At 34.0% G+C, this 23,159-nt stretch overlaps 3 protein-coding genes and 1 long non-coding RNA gene across 4 annotated transcripts; 3 read left to right on the forward strand and 1 right to left on the reverse strand.

The window, feature by feature from the left end:
• Positions 1-936: 936 nt before the first annotated feature.
• On the forward strand, positions 937-2,565 carry LOC126672845 (uncharacterized). Its single transcript, XM_050366797.1, has one exon. It carries the CDS (start codon positions 937-939, stop codon positions 2,563-2,565), a length of 1,629 nt encoding a protein of 542 aa, XP_050222754.1.
• A 4,508-nt stretch (positions 2,566-7,073) lies between these two features.
• Positions 7,074-8,481, forward strand: LOC126673995 (STOREKEEPER protein-like). Its single transcript, XM_050368341.2, has one exon. It carries the CDS (start codon positions 7,273-7,275, stop codon positions 8,272-8,274), a length of 1,002 nt encoding a protein of 333 aa, XP_050224298.1. The 5' UTR covers positions 7,074-7,272; the 3' UTR covers positions 8,275-8,481.
• Positions 8,482-9,661: 1,180 nt separating this feature from the next.
• On the reverse strand, positions 9,662-16,936 carry LOC126673979 (inorganic pyrophosphatase TTM2). Its single transcript, XM_050368316.2, has 12 exons — positions 16,642-16,936; positions 14,866-15,224; positions 13,605-13,719; positions 13,262-13,457; positions 13,046-13,159; positions 12,722-12,892; positions 11,807-12,001; positions 11,378-11,500; positions 11,188-11,309; positions 10,972-11,083; positions 10,598-10,867; positions 9,662-10,128 (listed from the first exon to the last, which is right to left on the reverse strand). Exons 2-12 carry the CDS (start codon positions 15,188-15,190, stop codon positions 9,925-9,927), a joined length of 1,947 nt encoding a protein of 648 aa, XP_050224273.1. The 5' UTR covers positions 15,191-15,224; positions 16,642-16,936; the 3' UTR covers positions 9,662-9,924.
• A 2,987-nt stretch (positions 16,937-19,923) lies between these two features.
• Positions 19,924-22,849, forward strand: LOC126674005 (uncharacterized). The gene is made up of 3 exons (XR_007639424.2): positions 19,924-20,116; positions 21,267-21,365; positions 22,535-22,849. It is a non-coding gene; the product is annotated as an uncharacterized LOC126674005 (long non-coding RNA).
• Positions 22,850-23,159: the final 310 nt, after the last annotated feature.

Here is a 23,159-nt window from a genome sequence, read left to right on the forward strand (position 1 = left end):
ATTGGACCATGTGATAGATAATGAGGTTGTAACTCATTTTTGATTGCTTGTGATAAAACTGGAAATTAAATGTTGAAAATAATAATATTGATTATATTAAGTGTTGAATTGAATAAATTTATTGGGTAATTACAATTGTTAAAAATTATAAAAAAATAATTTACATACTAAACCTTTGAATATCAACTATCTTAAATATAAATTACATATTAGTTAAATCCTTAAAATATAAACATATAATATTTAAAAACAATTATAAATATAAATAAATATCATAAATGTTTTTGGTTATATGGTGCATGAGGTTTTATGAACGGGTCTTAGTTATGAAATGGTACCTTTAAATGTTCTACGTTCAAACTACTCGATCGGTGTAGATTCTTTGTGGGAGGCAAACTCTAACTCTAAAATTTAAACGGATGTCTAGATGAATATGATTAAGTGCTTAATAGATTAATTTAATTATTAAATTAAAACATTTGAGTTAAAAGTTCTACTAAAAGAGTTTTTAGTTTGGATTGGGATTCCCTCAAGTTCAAATGAACTTGAGGGGGTCATGTTTATAATTTACACCGTTCATTGTAAAATGAACGGTGTAGATTAATTTGATTAAAATTGTACCTTTCTGATCTACAACGTTCATTTTACAATGAACGGTGTATATCGTGAACATGACCCACTCAAGTTTAAAATGGACTTGAGGAGATCCAATACAGTTTGTTTTTATTTTCTAAAGCAAATGATCGATTAGATATGTAGTTTATTATGCTAATCAATAACCTACCTTTTTTAAAGGGAAAGAGATACTCCTTCCGTCCCGTAAAGATAGAAAAAGCACCCATTTCACAAGAATTAAGAAAGTAGTTATTTAACGATCATTCAAAAGTAACAGTAGTCCGTGAATCAAATCCAAACTGTCTTTCTTCTATTTCTCCAATGGAGAGCTCTCTAGAAAAAACACCCAGGGAACCCTCAGCGGAGGACAGAACGACAAAGAAAGCTAGATTCCGAGATGACGATGATCAGACCATTCCCGCTCCGGTCATGTCATTTAGAGATAAAGTGGTTCAATCAGATAGGGAGAGGGAGGAGACGTTATCTGGGAATTTTGAGGATTTCGCTGTTAATCATGATGATGTTATTATTTATAATAATAAAAGTATGCCTTCAATCGCTTTCTCCTGTAGAGTGAAAGAGGAGTTATCGAAACAGTGGATGACTACTGTTATTGTGAAATTGCTTGGAAGACCTATCGGATATAGGAATCTATGCAATCGTTTAGAAATGATGTGGAATTTTACTCAAGGGTTTGATGTGATTGACCTTGAGAATAATTATTTCTTAGTTCGTCTGAAGAATGGTAGTGATGTAGAGGCAGTTCTCACTCGTGGACCGTGGGTTATGCTAGGGCATTACTTATCGGTTCAGTCTTGGAGTCCGAATTTTGACTGTATTACTGATGATATCAAGGTGATTCAAGCATGGATTAGACTACCAGGGATGCCAATCCACTACTACAATAAGAAAGTCCTTCGTTATATTGGAGGGATGGTAGGTAAAGTTCTAAGGATCGATTATTGTACGGAAGCAGCGGAGAGGGGAAAATTTGCTCGAATTGCGGTGGAAGTAGATCTGGAAAAGCCTTTGGTATCACAATTTAGCCTTGATGGGAAAGTCCAATTTGTTGAATATGAATGTCTTCCGAGAATTTGTTTTCATTGTGGCAAGTTTGGCCATGTCAAAGGATTCTGCCCGGATATAATTGTCCAGAATCAAGCTGATCTTGCTAGAGAAGGGGACTATGTTCAGACTGATAAGCCAATTCCGGCGGCTACTGAGGTGGCGGAGGTTAACCCTACCTTTGGTCCATGGATGATGGTGAGTAGAAAAGGTAGGTCAACCAACGGGAATGGTAAAAATAATAGTTACCATGCTGGCAATTCTAGTAGACCGGTGATTCAGAGGGGATCTAGATTTGATATCTTAGATAATGCTAATGATGAGTGCCTGCCAGATGATGAGTGCCTGCCAGATTCTGAGAGGATCCCGCAATCTGTGGAGGAGGTTATCGTACCAAATAGGAAGATTTCTACGTTGACTAAGAAGGCAATAGATAGCATGAGTCATGCGCACAAAGACCATTATACCCCGAAAGAAGTCCAAGCGTTAAAGAGTAAGACTACTGAGAATTCTCGATCGGATAGCCCAGCCCAAGAGGCCAAAGCCCGTTTTGTTGTGAACAAGGCTAGTACATTGCTAGACTCCATGAAACATACCGTTGTTACAGTTAATTATAATACTGAAAATCACAACCCCAACATTCCCTCTACGGTTCTATCTACTGGGAAGATGGATGTGAGTCGTAATGAAGTTTTGAATATTGACGCTGGGCCCCTTGATTTACATAATAGACATCCTGGAAAACAGTCTATTGGTAAGAATATGGAGGTCACTTTGAACTGTACAGATGTTGACATGAATGCTGAAGACATGTACACTGAACATAGCAGTGATAATGAGAATGAAGGGGAGGGAATGGAGGGGATTGCGCACAGTCCGTTATAATTATGCGTGGATCCATTTTTCTCCTGTTTATTTTAATGTCGGACAACAATAATATTATGGTTTGGAATGTGCAAGGAGCGGGTTCGAATGGTTTCATGAGAACCTTTAAGAATTTTTGTAATAAATATTCTTGTGATATTGTTGGTATTCTAGAGCCTAGAATCAGTGGACAAAAAGCAGATTTGTTCATTAAAAAGAGTGGCTTTAGTTTTTCCCATAGAATTGAAGCTGTGGGTTTCTCCGGTGGCATTTGGCTGTTGTGGAAGCATGGTCATAACATTACTATCCTGGAAAATAATAAGTATTTCATTCATGCTAGAGTTAACAATAGTAGTGACACTTTTCTCTTGACTGTGATCTATGCGAGCCCGAATGCAACCCTTAGACAGCACGTTTGGGCTGATTTAATGGCGTTAGCTGAATCTGTAACTGAACCATGGATTATCGGAGGAGATTTTAACGCTGCGTTGTATGATAAAGAGAAAAGAGGGGGAGCTGCTGGTATTCATGGGGAGTGCAGATTGTTTAAACATTGGTTTGATCAATGTTCTATGTTGGATTTGGGCTTCAGTGGGTCTCCGTTTACGTGGAAGCGGGGCAGTATTTCTAAAAGACTTGATCGTTTTGTTTGTAACGAGAATTGGGTTAGCAAATTTACCTTCCATTATGTTCTTCATCTCCCAAGGATCCATTCGGACCATAATCCCATATTTATTCGATTTAATTCTAAGCGGGATGTTTACTCGGGAGCTAAACCGTTTAAATTTCAAGCAGCGTGGCTGGGAAATAATGGTTTTCAGGAGCTGGTCAGGCAGAATTGGAATAGCTCTGAGTCCATTGTGAATTCTATCTCTTCGTTCTCGGATACTGCTAGAAGGTGGAATGTTAGCGAGTTTGGGAATATCTTTAAGAGAAAAGATAAACTTTTGGCGAGGATTTATGGTATTCAGAGGGCTAGAGAGAATTACAGTTCACAAAAGCTGGATGATCTTGAAGCTAAGCTTACTCATGAGCTGGATGAGACTCTCTACCAAGAAGAGATTTTCTGGTTTCAAAAATCTAGAAACGATTGGGTGGTTGATGGTGACCGTAACACCAAATTTTTCCATAAGAAAGTTGCTGAGAGACGAAGATTTAACAGGATAAGGGTTTTACAGAATTCTGACGGCGAGACTATAGAAGATCAAGCGATTTTAAAGCAGATGGCTACAGATTATTATACGAATATTTTCTCTAAAAATGCTACCCCTGATTTGCCGTTCCCTCTTTGTGGGGAGTTTCCTGTTATTGGCGATCATGATTTAGATGATTTGGCTAAACCTGTTCACTCAGATGAGATTAAAAAGGCGCTATGGGACATGAAACCGTTGAAGGCCCCGGGTATTGATGGTTTGCACGCCATGTTCTATCAAAGTCAATGGGAGATAGTGGGGGATAGTGTTTGCAAGTTTGTTAAGGGTATTTTTGATGGTGATCCGATGCCTGAAATGGTGAACCGTACTTTGATAACTCTCATCCCTAAATGTGAGCATCCGACTTCTCTTAAGTCTTTTAGACCAATTAGTTTGTGTAATGTGATTTACAAAATCATTACTAAACTAATTGCTAATAGGCTTAAAGTTATTATGCCTTATATTATTAACCCGGCGCAAACTAGTTTTGTCGCGGGTCGTCATATCACTGATAATACGATTTTGGCTCAAGAAGCTCTCCATTCTATGCGCAACAAGAGAGGTCGGAAAGGGGTTATGGCGATTAAAATTGATTTGGAGAAAGCATATGACAAGATTTCGTGGGATTTTTTAAAAGAAACTCTTATCGAAGCTGGCATCCCAAGTTATTTGTATAATGTTATAATGAGTTGTGTTACTTCTACCTCAATGAAAATCCTTTGGAATGGCTGCCCTTTAGACACTTTTTTTCCGGAATGTGGGTTGAGACAAGGAGACCCAATATCTCCTTATCTTTTCGTCCTCTGTATCGAGCGTCTTGGGCACCTCATTAATCGAGAATGTGAGAACCACCGTTGGAAACCTCTGACGATGAGTCGTAACTGTCCTCCGTTGTCCTACTTGTTTTTTGCGGATGATTTGTTACTGTTTTGTGAAGCTTCTACGGCTCAGGCTGAAGTTGTCAATCATGTGTTAACTTCTTTCTGTGATTCTTCCGGGCAGAAAATCAATCGAGATAAAACCAAAGTGCTGTTCTCCCGCAATGTCTCTGTGGCCACAAGTAATTCAGTTGCAGCCAAATTGGGGTTCGATGTAACGTCAAATTTAGGAACCTATCTTGGTATTCCTTTATTACATGGTCGGTTATCTAGAACGCATACAAGAGGGATCATGAATCGGATAAAATCTAGGCTCTCCAACTGGAAAACCAACTCGTTAGCCATGGCAGGTCGAGCTACTTTAGCTAAATCAGTTGCGGCTGCTATTCCGCTTTATTCGATGCAAACCTTGGCTCTTCCTAAGGGTGATTGTGGTGATATTGAGTTATTGTGCCGGAAATTTCTATGGGGATCTTCTGAGGATGGTAAAAAAATTAATCTTGTTAAATGGAGTACTGTTTGCCAACCAAAGAATTGTGGAGGTCTTGGGTTTAAGAGAATGAATTATATGAATGATGCGCTTCTCATGAAGCTTGGTTGGCAGGTCATTACTAATTCTGACAAGTTTTGGGTGAAGATTATTCGGGCAAAGTACAATTTCGATGTGAGTAATTTTTCTGAGCTTCGTCGGGTTTCAGGTGCGTCCCATCTTTGGAAGGCACTTTACAAAATTTGGCCGAAGGTCTGTGAAGGGGTGAGATGGGCTTTAGGAGATGGATCTAAAATTCGTTTTTGGTTGGATCCGTGGTTTGATGATAACACGACCCTTATTCAGGCTGCTACCGAACCTGTGCCGATTTCTGATATTAATCTTACTGTAAATGCCTTTGTTAATGATAATGGAGAGTGGAGGTGGGAGAAATTCTCAAATTTATTGTCGTGCGCTTCAATTCTTAAAATTGCGAAATACATCCCGCCAAGGGAGAATTATGGAGATGATTTCATCTATTGGGGTCATTCTGCTTCAGGGTTGTTCACTACCCGTACTGCTTACAGTGCATTGGATTTTGATGATAGAAATGAGGAAGACAGGTGCTGGAAAATCGTGTGGAATTGGCCTGGTCCTGAAAGAATTCGTTACATGCTTTGGCTGACTTTGCATGATAAGCTTATGTGCAATGTGGAAAGGGTTCGTCGTCACATTTCGCTAGATAAAGATTGCTCTCGCTGTTTTGCGTTGGAAGAAGACACGGATCATGCTCTTCGAAGATGCTTTTATGCGAAGCAAGTTTGGCTTAGATTTATTGATCATTCTAAGCAAACTAGATTTTTTAATCTTGAGTTTAAAGACTGGATGTTGCGAAATTTGGCAGGTAAGGAAGCTTTCAACGACAGGGATGATTGGAGGTGTCTCTTCGGTGTTGCTTTATGGAGAATTTGGCAATGGAGGAATAGCACTGTGATTGGAAAGAAGAACATGGCTGTCTGTGAGGTGATTAAAGATATTAACCGTCGAGTTGAGTATATCAAGATAGCTGTGGATAAGAAGATGTTGTTCAGTCAAACCAGACTTGAGAAGAGGGTGATTCAAATAGGCTGGTCTTGTCCTCCAGATTTATGGGTAAAAATTAATACAGATGGGGCGTTTAACTCAGTGACTGGAATTGCTAAGGCCGGAGGTATTATTAGAAATTGCAGGGGTCAGTGGCTCGCAAGCTTCTCTTCTACGCTTGGCGAAGGTTCAGTATTAGAAGCAGAATATAGGGGGATGTTCTTAGGCCTGCAGTTGGCTTGGAAGATGGGTTTACAGAAGATTCTCCTTGAGGTTGACAGCAAATCTGCGGTAGACAAAATTTTCAGCCGAACAGAAGCAGCTCATTTGTCTAACATTGTAACTGCTATCCGCGATCTTATTAATAGAAGTTGGGAGGTTAAAGTGTGCCATATCTACAGGGAAGCGAATTTTGCGGCAGATCACTTGGCGTCTATTAGTGATGACTACATTATTGGTAGTACGTATCATGAGAGTCCTCCTCCGAGTCTTATGTCTTGGATCTTACATGATCTCTATGGTACTGTTTATGATAGGAATGTAAGTTTATAGTCTTTAGGCTTTGCCTCTTCCCCTTGTAACAAAAAAAAAATAACCTACCTTTTTTTATCTTTATATCTTTCAATAATATTATTGCCATTAAATATTTACGTTTAGAGTTGTATTTAGACATTATATTATGATATTAATATTATATAATTAATATTTATTTTGATAAATTTATTTTAAAATCTTAAAAAATACATTTTATGAGAAAATTTGATATTTTCGGCGATGAAAATTATTAAACGGATTATGACATTTTAGCACTTAAAAATTCTATTGATTAATATATTTGGCTTTTAAAATTTTAGTGCTGAAAAAAATTCAGCTCTTAATTTTTGGAATTTAATTTACAGTTTATCAAACACTAATTGTTAATGAATTTTATATTGTAATCTCCAAATAAAAATTGTTAAAACAAAAAAATTGGCCCAAAACTTAATATTGGTGTTATATTTTCCATAATAGACTAAGGAAACTGATTCTAATTCCTAATATATAGCTACAATTATCAACTTCAACACTTGATTACACAAACCCTAATTCTTTCTCCAAATCAACAATGGCTTCCAAGCGAAGGCCTTACTATGAAACTTCATCACCTGATGACGATTCTAATCTCATGCAACTCACCAAGCGAGTCAAACCAGAACAAATTTTTCAGGATGATCCTGAGGAGGATCCTGAAGAAGATTTAATTCCACAGGAAGCAATTCAACTGAGCAAAGATCACAAACCATTGGTTTCCGGGGCCGACAGGATTGAATCCGGCGATCCTGACGAATCTGTCAGAAAAATCGACATGAGTTTTCGGTCAGGCGTTATGAAAAGAGGTATGTCCAGGAGATTTTGGAATGAGGAAGATGAAATTATAGTTTTGAAAGGCTTGATTGGGTTTAATCAGAATAAAACTGGCGATTCTGGTACGTTTTATGACTGTATTAAGAACTCGATGAATTCATTCGTCTCTCGGAAGCAATTGCATACGAAATTTAAGGTTCTGAAACGGAAGTTTCGGAAAAATATAGATAAATCTGAGGAAGAGAAAAATTTGATTTTCTCTGCGAATTCGCACGAGAAAGAATTGTTTGAGCTTTCTGAGAAGCTATGGGGAGGTAATTATAACAACAATGTTAGCGATTTTCGAGTTGTCAAAGAAGACGAAGAAGACGGGTATGGCATTGGCATTTGTAATAATTCTGCTGAGCAAGAGAAGGCTGAAGAAGAAGCTAAAGAAGACGAGGATGTCGGTGAAGGTGATTATCAGTATGGCATTGGCATTATTAATAATTATTCTGCAGAGCAGGAGAAGGTTGAAGAGGATAAGGAAGATAATTTCTGGTCTAGGTATCCGTGTCTCAATGAGTCGATGAAGATGGAGCAATTTTCCGAGTTTACATTGTCGAATTTTGTGAAGCAGAGAATGTGTTGTATTGGAAGCTCGAAAGCAAAGGTATTGGAGGAGAAATGGAGGAAGTTGCAAGTTGCGGAAACTCAGGTGAAACTTCTGAAAGCGCAATTGATTCAGGAACAGACAGAAATGATATTAGATGCTATCAGATAGTAATTTTTTACAGTAAGCTTTGCACAGATTCCTTGCTTCAGGAAATGTAGCATTCATCTATATGGTTTAAAATGTGACATCGATATGTTGCGCGAAAACTTATTGAGTATATTGTTTTCGCGGTTTCAGTGTTCACTTTTTCGTGCATTTTGATGAATGATTATGCTGGAACTTAACTAGTTTTTATGGGCATTTTTCTTCTCAATAGTTTGCATTCTTTGTGGGAACTTTTAAGAAATTGTTTCTGATGTATAAAATTGGAATCCTACACTAAATTGTGGTGTTGATTAGTTTGTTCAGGATATCATTATCCAATTTGTTGGCTTTTCTGGGCACAAGACTCCATTTTACCTTGTATAAAGCTTCTCACAAGCTCTCTGATTTCAACAAGAGTATCTCCAAGATCATTTAGATACAAGGCATCATTACGAAGAGCAGAGATGAGTTCTGCATTATCGCTTTCCACTTCCACACGCTTGAAAGAACATTCCATCGCTATTTGAACGTTTCATTTCATAGTGTTCACTTCCGCACATATCTAGCTAGCTTCCTGGCGGACATTTCCAGCGAACATGATCTCCCCCTTATCGTCTCGCCCAACAAAACCCAATCCCCACGAACCGTTCTGAAACTCCCCCGCATCTGAATTGATCTTTATGCAATCAGGAGGCATATCAAAATCATTAAAACAGATTTGGTCACGGGCAAACCGTATAGCCCAGCAGAGCACCCAAAACTATTCCACATTATCCGTCTCAAATTGATTCCGATAACTATTCCACATTATCCGTCGATATATACTTTTTTTGTCTCATTTTATTTGTCACTATTTCATTTTCTCACATATTAAGATACATTAAATATGATAGATAATTCTTTTATACCTCTCATTCTTCCTGTGGAATTATAATACAGTCAACTATTTGATTATTTTACTCATTAACTTGAATATCAAATTCATTAATCTTACGACTAAGAATGTGTTAATAATACTAAAGTGGCATTGATTTTTGACACTAAAATGTATGAAAGTGACAAATAAAATGAGACGGACAGAGTCGATCTCATTCTAATTAAAAAAAAATCATTATACATTATTTAAAAAATAATTAATAACTTAATTTTTATATCCTCATATAAGATTAAATGCATCCCATTTCAAAAAATAGCTTTCTAGATGCATTATTGAAGAGGATAAAAAATTAGTTTGAAAAGTATTTTATAAACTAAGAAAAAAATTTAATCAGAACGTAAAAAATAGATAATCTATATATAAATATTTTCTATTAATAAATAATAAAAAAATGATAAAAAAATATTGATTTTTTTTAGGAAAAAATTAATTTTAATTAATTTGATTATTGAAGGAAAATAAAGTTGACAGAGATTTAATTTGTATTTATTTTTTGCTATTATTGTTTACCATGTAGAACATCACAAGCCGCTGCATTACAGATTAGCAGGGAGAGCCTCATTGCCCTCCAACCACTTCTCCGACCTAAATTTACTCAATGATTAATACATTTCACTTTGCCGGGTGGTTAGCATCACATAACACCTTTTGGTAAGATCCTAAAGAGTGAATTATGGAAAAATTCTTAAGGTTGAAGAAATGAAAATTTGAATCCGTTTAAACTCTACCGGTATAGGCTAGAACATCCTCCGAAATATAGTGAATCCTACAACACCAACTGACAAAATAAGAGCGACTTTCGTGATCTCAAAGTCTGCAAACATGCTTCTCTTGTTTGTTCTTGCTTGCCGAGACCTCTCTCCAACGTTGTCGCGAAGGAGATTACTTAACGCATCTAACTGATGCATGACTTGACGTTGTCCCCGCATAATTCCAGAAATCTGTAGCATATAGAACGATGAACAAGAAAATTAATACACCACCGGCTAAAAAGGCAACAGCATCCATTCATCTCTTTCTTTGTGTTTGTACGTTATACCAGAAATACTCGAGGCCCTCTCCAAATATGAGAATTTACAGTATAACTTGGGATTTTCTAGAATCGACGATTGTCAAATGTACAACAAGACACAAACATAAGGGACACTCCTTAGATTTTTAGAGGTGGGACCTGTCAGTATGTTCCTGTGGTCTAGTGGACTATGATCTAGGCATAATATTTTCCATGTCATACGACCATCTAAATATCATGCACTTGCAACATGGAGGAGCTTATCCTATGTCTTGACACGGCAACTTTCAATTTGGGGCGTAATAGATATAATTTCAATTTGGGGCGTAATAGATATAATTTCAATTTTTTTCTCAAAAAGAAAAAAAAGACAAATTCGCAAGGACCAAATTTCATACCTCCTCCATTAAAGGTGATTCCTTGACCAACTGGGAGGAAGATGAGGAATTAGATAATTTCGGTCCAGTCAAAGAACCGTTGCTCAAACCGGAGAGGAAGTACCAAGTCGGAGCAGTGCCATTACAAGCTTCAGCTTGGAGGGCCAAATTCTGTTGGCTGGGAGAGCTTTTATGATTCAATTTGGAATTCAGCTCTTCCATGCAGGTTGTGAACTCATCCATTCTTTCATTTAGCGACGAAATCTGATCTGATAGTTGAGCAAGGATTCCCTACGGACAAAAAAGGAAAAAATATACAACTAAAAAAATTTCCTTGTCCATTCCTTTGAAAAACCAATGGGAACACTAGACAAAAGGAAAGGTTGTAGGCATACCTGGTTTGCTAGGATTGCTGGCGAGTCTGAAGTTCTTTCATCATATCTCCGGTCAGCAAGTCCAGGAAACTTGGATTTGTCCCTCTGATTTGAATATGAATGTGACATACCACTGCTTGATGTAAATTATGGCCAAACATATTAGTGGAAAAAAGGACAATAACCAATATAACGAAATTATCTAAGATATGCAGCAAAATTTGTTGTGAATTGCACCTTTTAAGGTGCTTATTTCTCATGGCAACCCTATCAGCGGAGGCTCGCAAAAGTGCTTCTTTGGGGCTTGAAACTAAATCCTCATCTAGACTGAGTTTCATCTTTAAATCATCTGGTAAAGCCTGCAGAATGATCAGATCAGAACAACCTATGCAGTAGAAGCCACCATAAAAATTGAATGTTTGCGTACCATAACTTCATCTACAAGCTTTTCCAGTTGAATCTGTTCTATATAAGTACGTGCAACATATGAACCTTCCAAACCTAGCTGCTCTGCAACACATCTCACCGCCAACCGATCCCTTCCTTGCACCTTTTAAAAAGAAAATTAGAATGCAGGTTATGAACAGCTTATATGACAAAGAAGCAACGAATCTTAATGACTAAAAATTCTTAATTCTGTCAGGGTACACATCCTATATACAGTAATAAAAATCTTCTAATAAAATACCATGCGTACATGCTTGATAAACTCATTAAACTGCAATGACACCTAAAATTTTACACTATTTATCTTGACCATATTTATGTTGCAGCTGAAAGATTTCCAACTTGCATGTAGAAAACATGTAATGCATACTATTCTGGAGATGAATGCACAAAAATTAATTACTCTTACCTGAATATATTGGCGATTTAGTTGTTCTAGCCAATCAATTTTCACACACACTTTATCATTAGAGAAAACATGGCTGCTTCTTTTAAGGATGGTTGCAATTGTGTATCCCAGGGCCATCAACCCACCAAGAAGCCGCACACTAACTTCAAATGTAATCCTTGGAGAAATTACAAATGGATTGTCGGTGACCCATTCCTGAAATTGAGAATTACAATTGATAGAATCATGTAAAGATGGAGCTTCATTTTATGTAATAACTAATGCCCAAGTTTTAAAATTCCCTAATAAAGATACAAAAATAACTTACAAAAGTTACTAATGCTATTTATCAATTACATTACAAGTAAATTTAAACCATTCATGGGCCTCTAAGATAGTGTTTACATCCCAAATTTATGCAACTCAGCACCATTATATAACTAATACAAAGCAGTTGCTTCTCTTCATCTTGTCACAGACAGAAGACTTGACTTCGCTTTCTGCTAGAGGAACTATACTTCTCAATTTAGCCATGATAGTCATGTTGCTCAAATTTGATTACAGTACTATTAGTGCCCAATTCAATCTAGGACCTAGGATTTTCTCACTCAGCTGCCACATAAAAGAATTGGCCAATCTATTAAATTTTCGAGATAGCACGGTAATACTAATTAAAAAATTATGTAGAATTGATATGATAAACTAAGGCTAATTGACTGCAAAAATAGTAGTAATTTCCCCCATCATGTAGGAGGGCTAAGGCTAGGGAATATTATTGTTTTTCACAGAGCAGTAACCTGTATATAGTTTCTTCCCCTCCAACCGTATATAGTGACTATTTTGAACATTTTCTTCCACTTCTCAAAGTATGAAAGTAAATCAAGCACGCAAAATAAAAATTTAATATAGAAAAGAACTAAATTCTAATAGGCAAACCTCAAACATGAGATTATATTTTCCATCTTTATTCCTCATTCTCAGGTATGACTGACAAGATTCGGGATCTTCACCAGGTGGCAAGAGATATATATCATAAGTCTGCTCTGTTGTCTCTGTATGTTCAGCAAGAACTGCCTTAATCTGGTCCTCCTTCACCTTCTTTGCTGACTGCAATAAACAAAAGTAGCCAGAAGTCAAGACAGCGATACTTTCACCAAATAAAAGATTCATAAATGAAGGTAACCAGAACCAATGAATATGAGAAGTAACAAAATATATATTTCAAAGCTTAGACGCAAGGAAGTTTAAGCAGAAAACTACCTTCAGTATGTAAGTTGGACTCTGGAAACCAGAGAAAGGGTTGAATTTGTTTATGATTTTTATATGCGCTGTTTGAAGATCTGGCTCAATAAAAGCTTTGTACATCGGGTATACCTGCGATATAGAAGTTCAGTTGAGTACTTGAAAAGCAAAATCATGACTAAACAAACTCATAGCAAGCTTGACAAAAACCTAAAAGGTGTAATAAAATCAAACCGTCTCAGATATCTGCTGGATAATTTCCTCTGGTGCTTGGCCAGCGCGTTGGATGTCCCGTAAAACTCGTTTTACAAGGTCAAAATGAACACCTCCTGTAACTGATACTCGCAGGTCTAGCATAGGTCGCAGCTTTTCACTCAAAGCATAGATGCCCTCAATAATAACTATACGGGAAGTTGGGACTTCAAGACTCCTATCACAATAACAAGAAGACATGATTTAAAGCAAAAGTCAGATATAAAAAAAACTGCATGACAAAAATTGGCTACTTTTGGATCAATGATGATATAGCTACTGTAGGATAAACAATATAAGAAAAATATAGGAAACATTGACTAACCTATATCCAACACGCGAGCTAGATTTAAAATCATAAATTGGAATTTCAACTGCTTTTCCATCCTTTAAATCTTGCACATTCTTCAGCAGTGTGTCATAGTCAGTCAAGCGCGGATCTGCTTAATAGAATACCAATCTCATAAAAAAAATGTCGTTCTGAATTAAAATAATTTTACTTCCTAAAGAAAATAAGGATGAAAACTCTACAATTTGCAACGACTATAAGAACCATAACCACAAAAAAGAATTCATGAATTAAAAAAATTACACTTTCTACAGAACATACGGCTTAAAACTCTAAAATTTGCAACAGGATAAAAGGACCATACGATGATTAGATCAAGTCTATCTCCTGATAGAAATTAAAAATTACCGGTCCACAAACTTACTTAAGGTTTTCCCATTCTAACAAAAATGAAGCAGCATCAGCAACTCTTCCAGTTCATTAGATGAAACTTGAAAACAAATTAAAAAAAAATAGAAACAAGGACCAGGCATCACTTCTTTCTCATGGTTAAGAACAGAAGAGATTTCATATACACAGATGAGACTGAAACTGTTAAATAAAAAAAAATACATGTAATCTATTATTTTGATCTAATACCTATCATGTGTCAGAAACACAAATTCTTCTCAATTACTAAAAAGGACTCGACAACTAAATCAGTCTGCAGGGTAGACAGTTTTTTTGGGGGTAGGTCTCCAAAAGAGTAAAAGAGGAGAATCTGAAAATCAGCTATAGCAGGGAACTAAGGCAAGTGTGTTAAGGGCATGATCACATCGCAACCAATTGGAAAAAGAAAAGGAAAAACAATATAGACTAGACTAGTAGTTGAGTGCTTATTGTTGCTCAGATCATAATAAGGTTGAAATTTTCCTAGTCTCAAAGCACCAAATATGTTAATAAGCCACATCTTTCTAATTCCTTCCCAGATCCCTGCGCTCCACCAACAAACCACCCCAACTTGTCTCACCTTATTCCTATTGTAAGTAGTTAAAAAGAGTTATCCCTCAACTCCACTCAGGGTATTGCTTTCTCCCACCCCGAGAATCACCTAATACTCAAAGCGCATATAATGTGCTCAACTAACAATGCATATTAGAAAATTTATCAAACAGCACATACAAACATCTCGGGAAGCCTGTCAGATAAAATTGCTGAAGATTACATTTCATTACTTCCAATTATGTAAAAGTGCTAAAATAATAAGTTTTGCAAAAGAAAAGTGACAAAAGCCTAAACAAGTTCAGAGATAAATCACCATCAAAATTTCCATCTACAATTCTGCTAGCATCATTGTAGTTGTCCATTGATATGACAGCAACACTGGGCAAGAAATGGAGTACCTTCTCTGTGAAGACAGTCTTCCCGGCCCCTGAGGGACCCGCTAAACCTACCAGTATAATACCATCATTTTTTTGGGCTAATAATTGGCATGCACGAATGAATAAAAAGAATCCTTTCTCAAATGTATAATTCTGTTGGATTGGAACAATCTCATAGCGGTCACAGTCCTTCCTCTTAGTCAGCCTGACTTGGTCTTTCAAAAGGCCCTGCTTTTTCTGGTGCAATTCAGCGCCAGACATAACTTGGGCCTTTAAAAGAATATGCTGCCTTCCTCTGATTAAAAGAAAATCACCAAAAATATGCAGGGTCAAATATAAGGAGGGCCAAGATAAAAGGAATAGAATAACAACAAAGAGGAAGCATAAAACAGTTTAACCCAGAAATAAAAGTGGGAAAAAATGAATTAAAGTTTAATTACAACACGATTTTAACTTTATAATAAAAAGAGTATAAAAGTAGTGATGTAAGCATAATAGTTCTATAAAATCAACCAGAATACAGCTAAATTTTTTATCAGGATTATTATACTTGATCAAAGCAAAATTTCATGATAAAATGAGAAGCGCTATTAAAAATACTACTGAAATAATTATATCCCTTGTGCATAGCATATCTCAAGCCAATCTAGACATTCAAATGGATACCATAGTAATCATATTCTGGAAATAACAGATGATTCTATAAATTATGGGTTCAGTGTCTAGAAACACTAAAATACACACAAACAGGCATATACTCAATTGAGCAATGGTAATATATGCATAATGCAGCATAATTATGTGTTAGTTACAGTAGCACTCTTAAAACATCAGTTAGAGATATATTTTACATCCAAAAGGGGCTATAATTGAAGTGAAGTGGCAAACTCTTGTTCGTTGCTTCACATTTCATCATTAGTACAAAGTACCTAGGTCCCATGTGATGGCCTTACAACTCAACATTAGTACAGACCTTGCCAGTTCTGATGTAAACTTCTTAAAATTTTCTTTTTCTACCACAAAATTCAACCATCTTCCGTATTATACGGATAAAGAAGTAAGACTAGAGAATATTAAAAAAAAATGCGACAATATCCATATGCGTATATGAGCAAAACACGAACACATTTCATAATTGGATTACTATGCCAAGTAGCTACAAAAGCTTAGCTTCATCTAGTCATGACAATTTACAAGAATATCACTTATAAACCCTGTTTAGCATTACCATTTGATAATTCAGTATGCATTTAGGGAAAAGACGCCACGAGAGAACACAAAATAATACTCTTGACTTAAGAGTACTAATGCCAATTCACTAAAATGTGTAAAAAAATCCATAACCAACTTCTCTATGAAAAAAAACTGTAGAATTTTGATCACACACCACTACAAAAGCCAAAAACAAAAACCAAATATTTAATTAATAAACAAAGACAAATGCACACAAACAGATATCCATTTCTACAATCCGAACCATATAAATAAAACATAGGCTAAAACCTCAAGTTCCATCAACTTATACGAACAACCCAAAAATATTGAAAGTGAAACACAAACCAAAGCAACAGCCTTTATCAAATCCCACAAATCAAACTATAAAAACAATGAATACCCACACAACAAAATGGCAAACAAACAATACCCAGATAAGCAAAACATGGATCAAAGTCAGCAAATTAAATTAAATTTTGAAGGATTAGGGCACTAACCAAATCAAATATGAAGTAACTTGCTGAAATTACAGTTCTTTAATAATGGGGGCAATGAGTGAGTGATTTTAAAGCAAAAAAATACACCACATAACAAGAAACCGCAGTAATTATACTCTTTATAAAGGTCGGTCTCATAAAAATAAAATAAAGATATAATATTTCATTTTCCCAGTACAAAAGGTATCTGATTTTTATATTTTTTAAAACAAAATCAGAATGATGAATGCAGAGTTTGAGTTGTAGAGAGAATGTGCAACTGCACGAGAATGGCCCAGATGTGAACTCTAGAGGAAGAGGTGCTTATATAGGATTCTTATATGGGTGTTTTTTTAATTTTTTAAAATAATTTATTTTGTGTTTGGTATTTGTTTTCTTTGCAAATTTGGTTTTGAGCAGAGTTTGGGGTTGGCATGTGTGAAAAGTTAGTAAGGTTCATTTACCAAAGAAATTCAGAAAATTGAATGACTTAACTTGTAAATTAGCCAGCTTTGGGTGTGTGAGTACAAAATTTGTTAATAATGATCAAATCTTCGGATTTATGAATTAAAGGTGGAAGTATTTATATTTATTGTCTTCATCGTGGCATTTAGCATTACTACTTATTAACGGCAAATTATTACTACATTGTCCATTAGAGATGAACAATGTTGAATTTCTACAAAATATAAACTTTTCAATGGAACATATGAAAATATGGTATTTATATCGATCTTTTTTAATTGGAGCGGACGAATATTTTTTTCGTATATTTAATTTTATTTTTAATTTAATTAATTTAAATATTTTTAATTTTATTAATTAAATATATTGAAAATACTAAAATAATTCTTTGAGATTACAAACAAATTTTAGGTAACTGTATTTGTTGTTATTTTTTACAATGAATAAAGTGATTAATACTCTTTTCGTCCCATAAAAATATGCCAAATTGCTATTTTGGACGTCTTAAAATATAGGTCAAGTTCTATTTAGTTTAGTTGAGATGTCAAGTTTACATTTAATCAATTCAACTGTTCCAATTATCTTCTCCAAACTATTATTTAATAACCACTTATTTCAATATAAAAATTAGTAATAAATTTAGTTTTTCAAAATTTATTTGTAATCTCAATAAACAATTGGTGTTTTTAAAATATATAATTAAAATTATTTAAAATATCCAGATAATTAATGGAAGGATATAATAGGAAGTTAACTTACAGCAACTAATTTAACTTCTATTTTTAATTCCCGCACAAACTCAATTAGGCCTATCTTTGTGGGACGGGGGGAGTAGTAATGAATAGAAAAATATAATAAAAGCGATTGAAACTAATGAACAATAACATTGATATCTGCCCGCACGGGTTTGGTCTAATGGTCTAAGTTTCAGCTATCCGAGCGCCAAAAATCGCGGATTCGAACCCCGGCTACACCCTTTCTTAATATGAAGGGGTTGAGGTTGGGTTGCTGGTCATTGTAGCCCGAAATTACAACATCCTGAGGTTTGATAATGATATTGAGCTTCAACTCATTAGAGTGAGTATCCGTCACCAAAAAAGATAGTATCGATATTTCAAGTTAACTTTTTAAAAATAATAGTTTAACAAATTTGCCTATATCTATTTTTTGCATAGAGGTATTACTTAAAAAACATTTTATTACTTCTATTTTTTTTATTATAATAAAAGTCAAATATTATAATTTTAATTCTTATCTGCTATACTAAATTTTTGACAAAGTATAATCACTAGAAGTTAATTTAATTTTACAGTCAATTAGCGTTGGTTTATAACTTTCTATGTCATGTTAAAAAAACAGATGAAGTTTACGTTAAAATTAACAAAACATGAAAATATTTTTATTTTATCTTATTTATCTCTATTTATTAAAATAATCGCACCTAATAATAATAAACTAATTATATTATAAATTAAATTGCATTTCATGTATATTAAAAATTACTAAAGAGATAGAAAAGTAACTTAATACAAAATAATACAAAATACACAATACAGGCTTTTTAGATGGAACATGTAAAATTGTATAATATAATTATTTTTAAATGGGACGGAGAAAATATTTTCTAATATATTTCATTTTATTTTTAATTAATTTTATTAATTTAAATATTTTTAGTTTTAATTATATATATTGAAAATAGTAATTATTCTTTGAGATAACAAATAAATTTTACAATAATTATATTTATTGTTAATTTTTACATTGAATAAAGTGATTAATAATAATGAATCGGAATGCATAATAAAAACGGTTCAAATTAATAAAAGATAATATTGATATCTCAAGTAAACTATTTAAAAATAATAGTTTAACAAATTTGCCTATATTTTTGTTGGATAGAAGTGGTATTCACAAAATGTTTTATTTCTTCTATTTTTTTGTTATAATAAACAAATAATCTAAATTTAAAAAATTCAGATTATAATTTTGTAATTAAATATATAATTTTTATAATTATGTCGAATACAAATATATAATAAACATTAAATTTTATAGTGAATGTTCGGTTGAGCTGTTTGGAGCCAAACATTAGGTTTTTAATTTTTATCAGCCACTTTAAGTCTTTGATAAAGTATTATCAACAAATATTAGTTTTTTTAATCTTAAATAGTTGATTTAATTATATTAAATATTTAGATAAAATAATTCATACTTGTAATGCCCCGCATTTTTGGAGAAATGTTTAATTGGAATAAATATATTATTTTAGCCAAAGGGAGCTAAAATGAGGGATTCCGTAAATGAGGCGGAAAGTGGCGTTTTGACGAGGGATTAATTTTAATAAAGTTGGACTATATATTAGATAAAATTAGTTGGAATTAAATTTTATCTCGTATTTGGATATCGAGATAAGCATATTGTAATTTAATGGGAAAAATTGGAGATATTCCCATTAAATAAAATAAATGATTTTAAAATGGATATTTAAATAATATCCGAAAATTTTGTTATTTGGATTATTCAAAGAGAATCCAAAAAATAATTGGAATGTTATTAAATGCGGGTTTAAGCGCGACAAGTGAATTATACGGCCAAATAGTAAAAATTTAAGAAAAAGGCAATAATAAATATTTTGGACTTAGAAAAGGATACCGTATAATTTATAGTCATTTAAAGTTTGGATTAAAACCCGACATGTTAACGACTTGGTTAATTGATGGGTTACTTATTTAAAGATTAATCAAAGGTGAGAGTTTAGTTAGTTTGGGCTAAATAAGAGGATTAAAAGGATGAAGCCCATTTCACTTAGGAAGCCCAAACCATTTCTTTTGTCTATCAAAAGAAAAGGATTCCAGAGAATTCATTTTTCTCTAGCACTTCATCTTCTACATTTAAGAGAGAAAGGAAGAGGAAAACCAAGAAAGAATAGAGAAAAGCTAGGTTTAGTGTTTTTGACTCAATTTTAAGTAATTGCTCCTAAAGAAGATTGAACCCATCAATTACCATCAACCTTGGAGCTAAATTAGAGGTAAGAATTCTTAATTTATGGCTGGAAATTTGAGTTTGATACTAGGGTTTATGGGTTTAAATGGGTTTTAGCTTGCATGTGTTTAAATCAATGATTAAATGTTATTTGCTGAAATTGAAGGCAAATTAATGGATTAATTAGGGCTGTAAATTAATGGATTCAAGTGATTAATTCATAATTAAACATCAATTAGTAAACTTAAAAGATTGGGTTAAGTTAAGCTAATAAAAAATTGAATTGGTATGAGTTTTAATCAATTAGTATTAGAAAACTTATGATTTTCAAAAGCTGGAAATTTTTCTAATTGTTACAAAATTGTGATTTTTGAGAACCGGAAATAGGAGTCGGGTTTTGGCGGAGGGGCGAAGGCCGGAGAGAAGACCGGGCCAAATGGCCTGACCAGTCTGCTCATGTTGAGCAGACTACGGTCTGCTCAGCCATGAGCAGACCGGCTGGTCTGCTCAATGGGCAGACCAGCCGGTCACCCCGAACCCGCGCTCCCCGGATGATTTTTCGATAAAAATTTGGGTGTTTTCAGAATTTTAAATGAGTTAATTTAAGTATTATTGTAGAGTTGAAAATGAAATTTTTTTATATAATGAATTGGGTATGTAATTTTCAAATAGAAGTAAAAAGGGGTTATATCATAAATTTTATCAAACTTAAAGTTTTAAAAGGATGAGGTTTATAAATGTTTAAATAAAGTTAATTTAAGTTAGGAAGTTTAAAGAATGATTTGAGAATTTGGAGATTTATATGGATTATGGCATAAATTAAATTTAAGCCTAAATACTTGAATGTATAATCTAAAGTTAAAAGAAAAAAAAATTGGGTTTAAGTAGATTTAAAATGATTGAAAAACTTAAGTACGGGGTTAGTGCGATTTATATATTTAGAAACAAAAATTGTTACAAGAGGAACTTGTAATATAAATTAGTTAAAGTTATAAATTTAGAAGTTAAGTTAAACATTTAAAATTTGGATCACTAGCATAAGTTTTGGTTAGTGAATCAAAGTGATATTAAGAAGGCAAGAATGAATAAAAGGACTTAGCATTAATTCAAGTTTGAATACTTGAAATTTTATTCGAAAAGAAATGAGTAGGCGAGATTTAAATAGAGTGTTAATTTAGCACTTGTTCATATTATAGATTCTACACGTGGGCGGATTGGAGAATTAGAAGGATTGGAGTTAATCAACGGGCTAGTTTATATTTTGCAATTGGAAAATTTGGATTTAAGCGATTGAGGTGAGTTCGCGATTTACTCTCGTTATTGTTATTTTATATGAATATAGTTACATGAATTTAATTATTGAACGCTTTAATTCAAGAACCTACATATTTACTTATAAAAATAACTCTAGTATTATTAAGACTTCATTAGTGTAGTTTCAAAAGTATAAGTTATAATTTTTATTAATAACCTATTTTATCCTATAAACACTTAAAGTACGTTATATCGTATAAAAGGGTCGCATACGAATAAAGTTGAAATTTTAACATTTTACGTTCTATTTTGTTATCGAATTATTATGTTCATTGGTTTATTTAAGAGTATTATGAGTAAAAACAATTAGTGCCATATTGTAGTTACGCCTTCGAAAAGATGCATATTGTTTTAATTAGCATGAGGCGTATAATAAAGAATGTTTATTTATACAAGAAGTTTATAACGCTTAATAAAGTACTTGTTACCTTAATAGTTTTATTTAAATATATATTTATTACGTGAAGTTTTATTAGACCCAATAAGTGATCCGTGGGGAAACGAGCTACCTATTGGGCGTCAATAGGCTGTGTGATCACCACAATTGATACGAGTCTAGGCGTCTATGGTCAATATCTTGAAATGGTTAATTATGAATATCGATCGATTAATGGATTAAGGAGGACAAAAAGAAAATTGATAGACACCAGGTAACTCGGTCGAACTATCTCGGGACCTGTGTCTCGTGGGTAACTCGGTCGAATTATCTCGGGACCCACAACTTGGGATTAAGTAGTGGCATGATGTAACTCGGTCGAATTATCTCGGGACTATGCCACGTGGTAGCGGGTAACTCGGTCGAATTATCTCGGGACCCGGCCACTCGGACGATATAATTGAAAAGTGATTATTATCAATTATGTCCAATAAGTCCGTAGTACTTGGGTTTAAGGTTTCGATACGGATCCGATATTAGAAGTCATTAAACTATATTTTTAAGGTTATTATCAAAATATGTTTAACCTATCGTTGTTATTAAAATATGTTTAATTTACGTTTATTACCAAGTTATGTTTATTGTAAGTTATCGATTGGTTATAAAGAAAAATGTATTTGTTTAGTAATGCGACCTCGGTTTTAATTATAATAGCGTTAGTAAATTGTGAACTCACTCAGCTATGTCTGACCCGTTGATTTCTAAATTTTTCAGGCGTTCAGTAGATAGCGATCAGATCGAGCCTCCACTCCTTGTTTCGGAAGGCTCCTTACTTTTTGCGTGTACAACTTCTGACTCTCTAGCGCTGCAGTAGTTCAGGCGTTTACTTTTGTCGAGGTCCTATTAGCGGTTTATTGTATTTTGGGTTTAGTAACCGCTCATGTCTATATCTTTTTGTTAGACCTCGTTTTCTGATTAACAAACAAACATCAGAGGTAGCTTTAGTTTAAAACGCTTAATATGTGTATTTTGTAAATGCTTAGAATGATACTTCGCAATATTTATATATATGTATGTGTGGTTGTACAAGTCTGTTGTGCAACGTGGTTTGGGATTTTACAGGTGTTGGTTAGTTAAAAGTACAACCGTTATACTGCCAAATTTTTGAAAAACGAAATACTTAAGTTTTAAAATAATTTATAAACGCGAAAAATTTTTAAGTAAATTTTAGGCTTGCTACGGGTTTTGGAACCAAAATTCCCATTCCCTAGCGCCGGTCGCGACTCGAGAAATCGGGTCGTGACAATACTAAAATGTAATATTTTCATAATATATACTCTTATTTAAAAATATTAAAAAATATAATTATTTATAAATGTAATAAAATAAAAAATTATTA

The sequence above is a fragment of the Mercurialis annua genome, linkage group LG3, assembly GCF_937616625.2.
Source record: "Mercurialis annua linkage group LG3, ddMerAnnu1.2, whole genome shotgun sequence".
Taxonomy (NCBI): domain Eukaryota; kingdom Viridiplantae; phylum Streptophyta; class Magnoliopsida; order Malpighiales; family Euphorbiaceae; genus Mercurialis; species Mercurialis annua.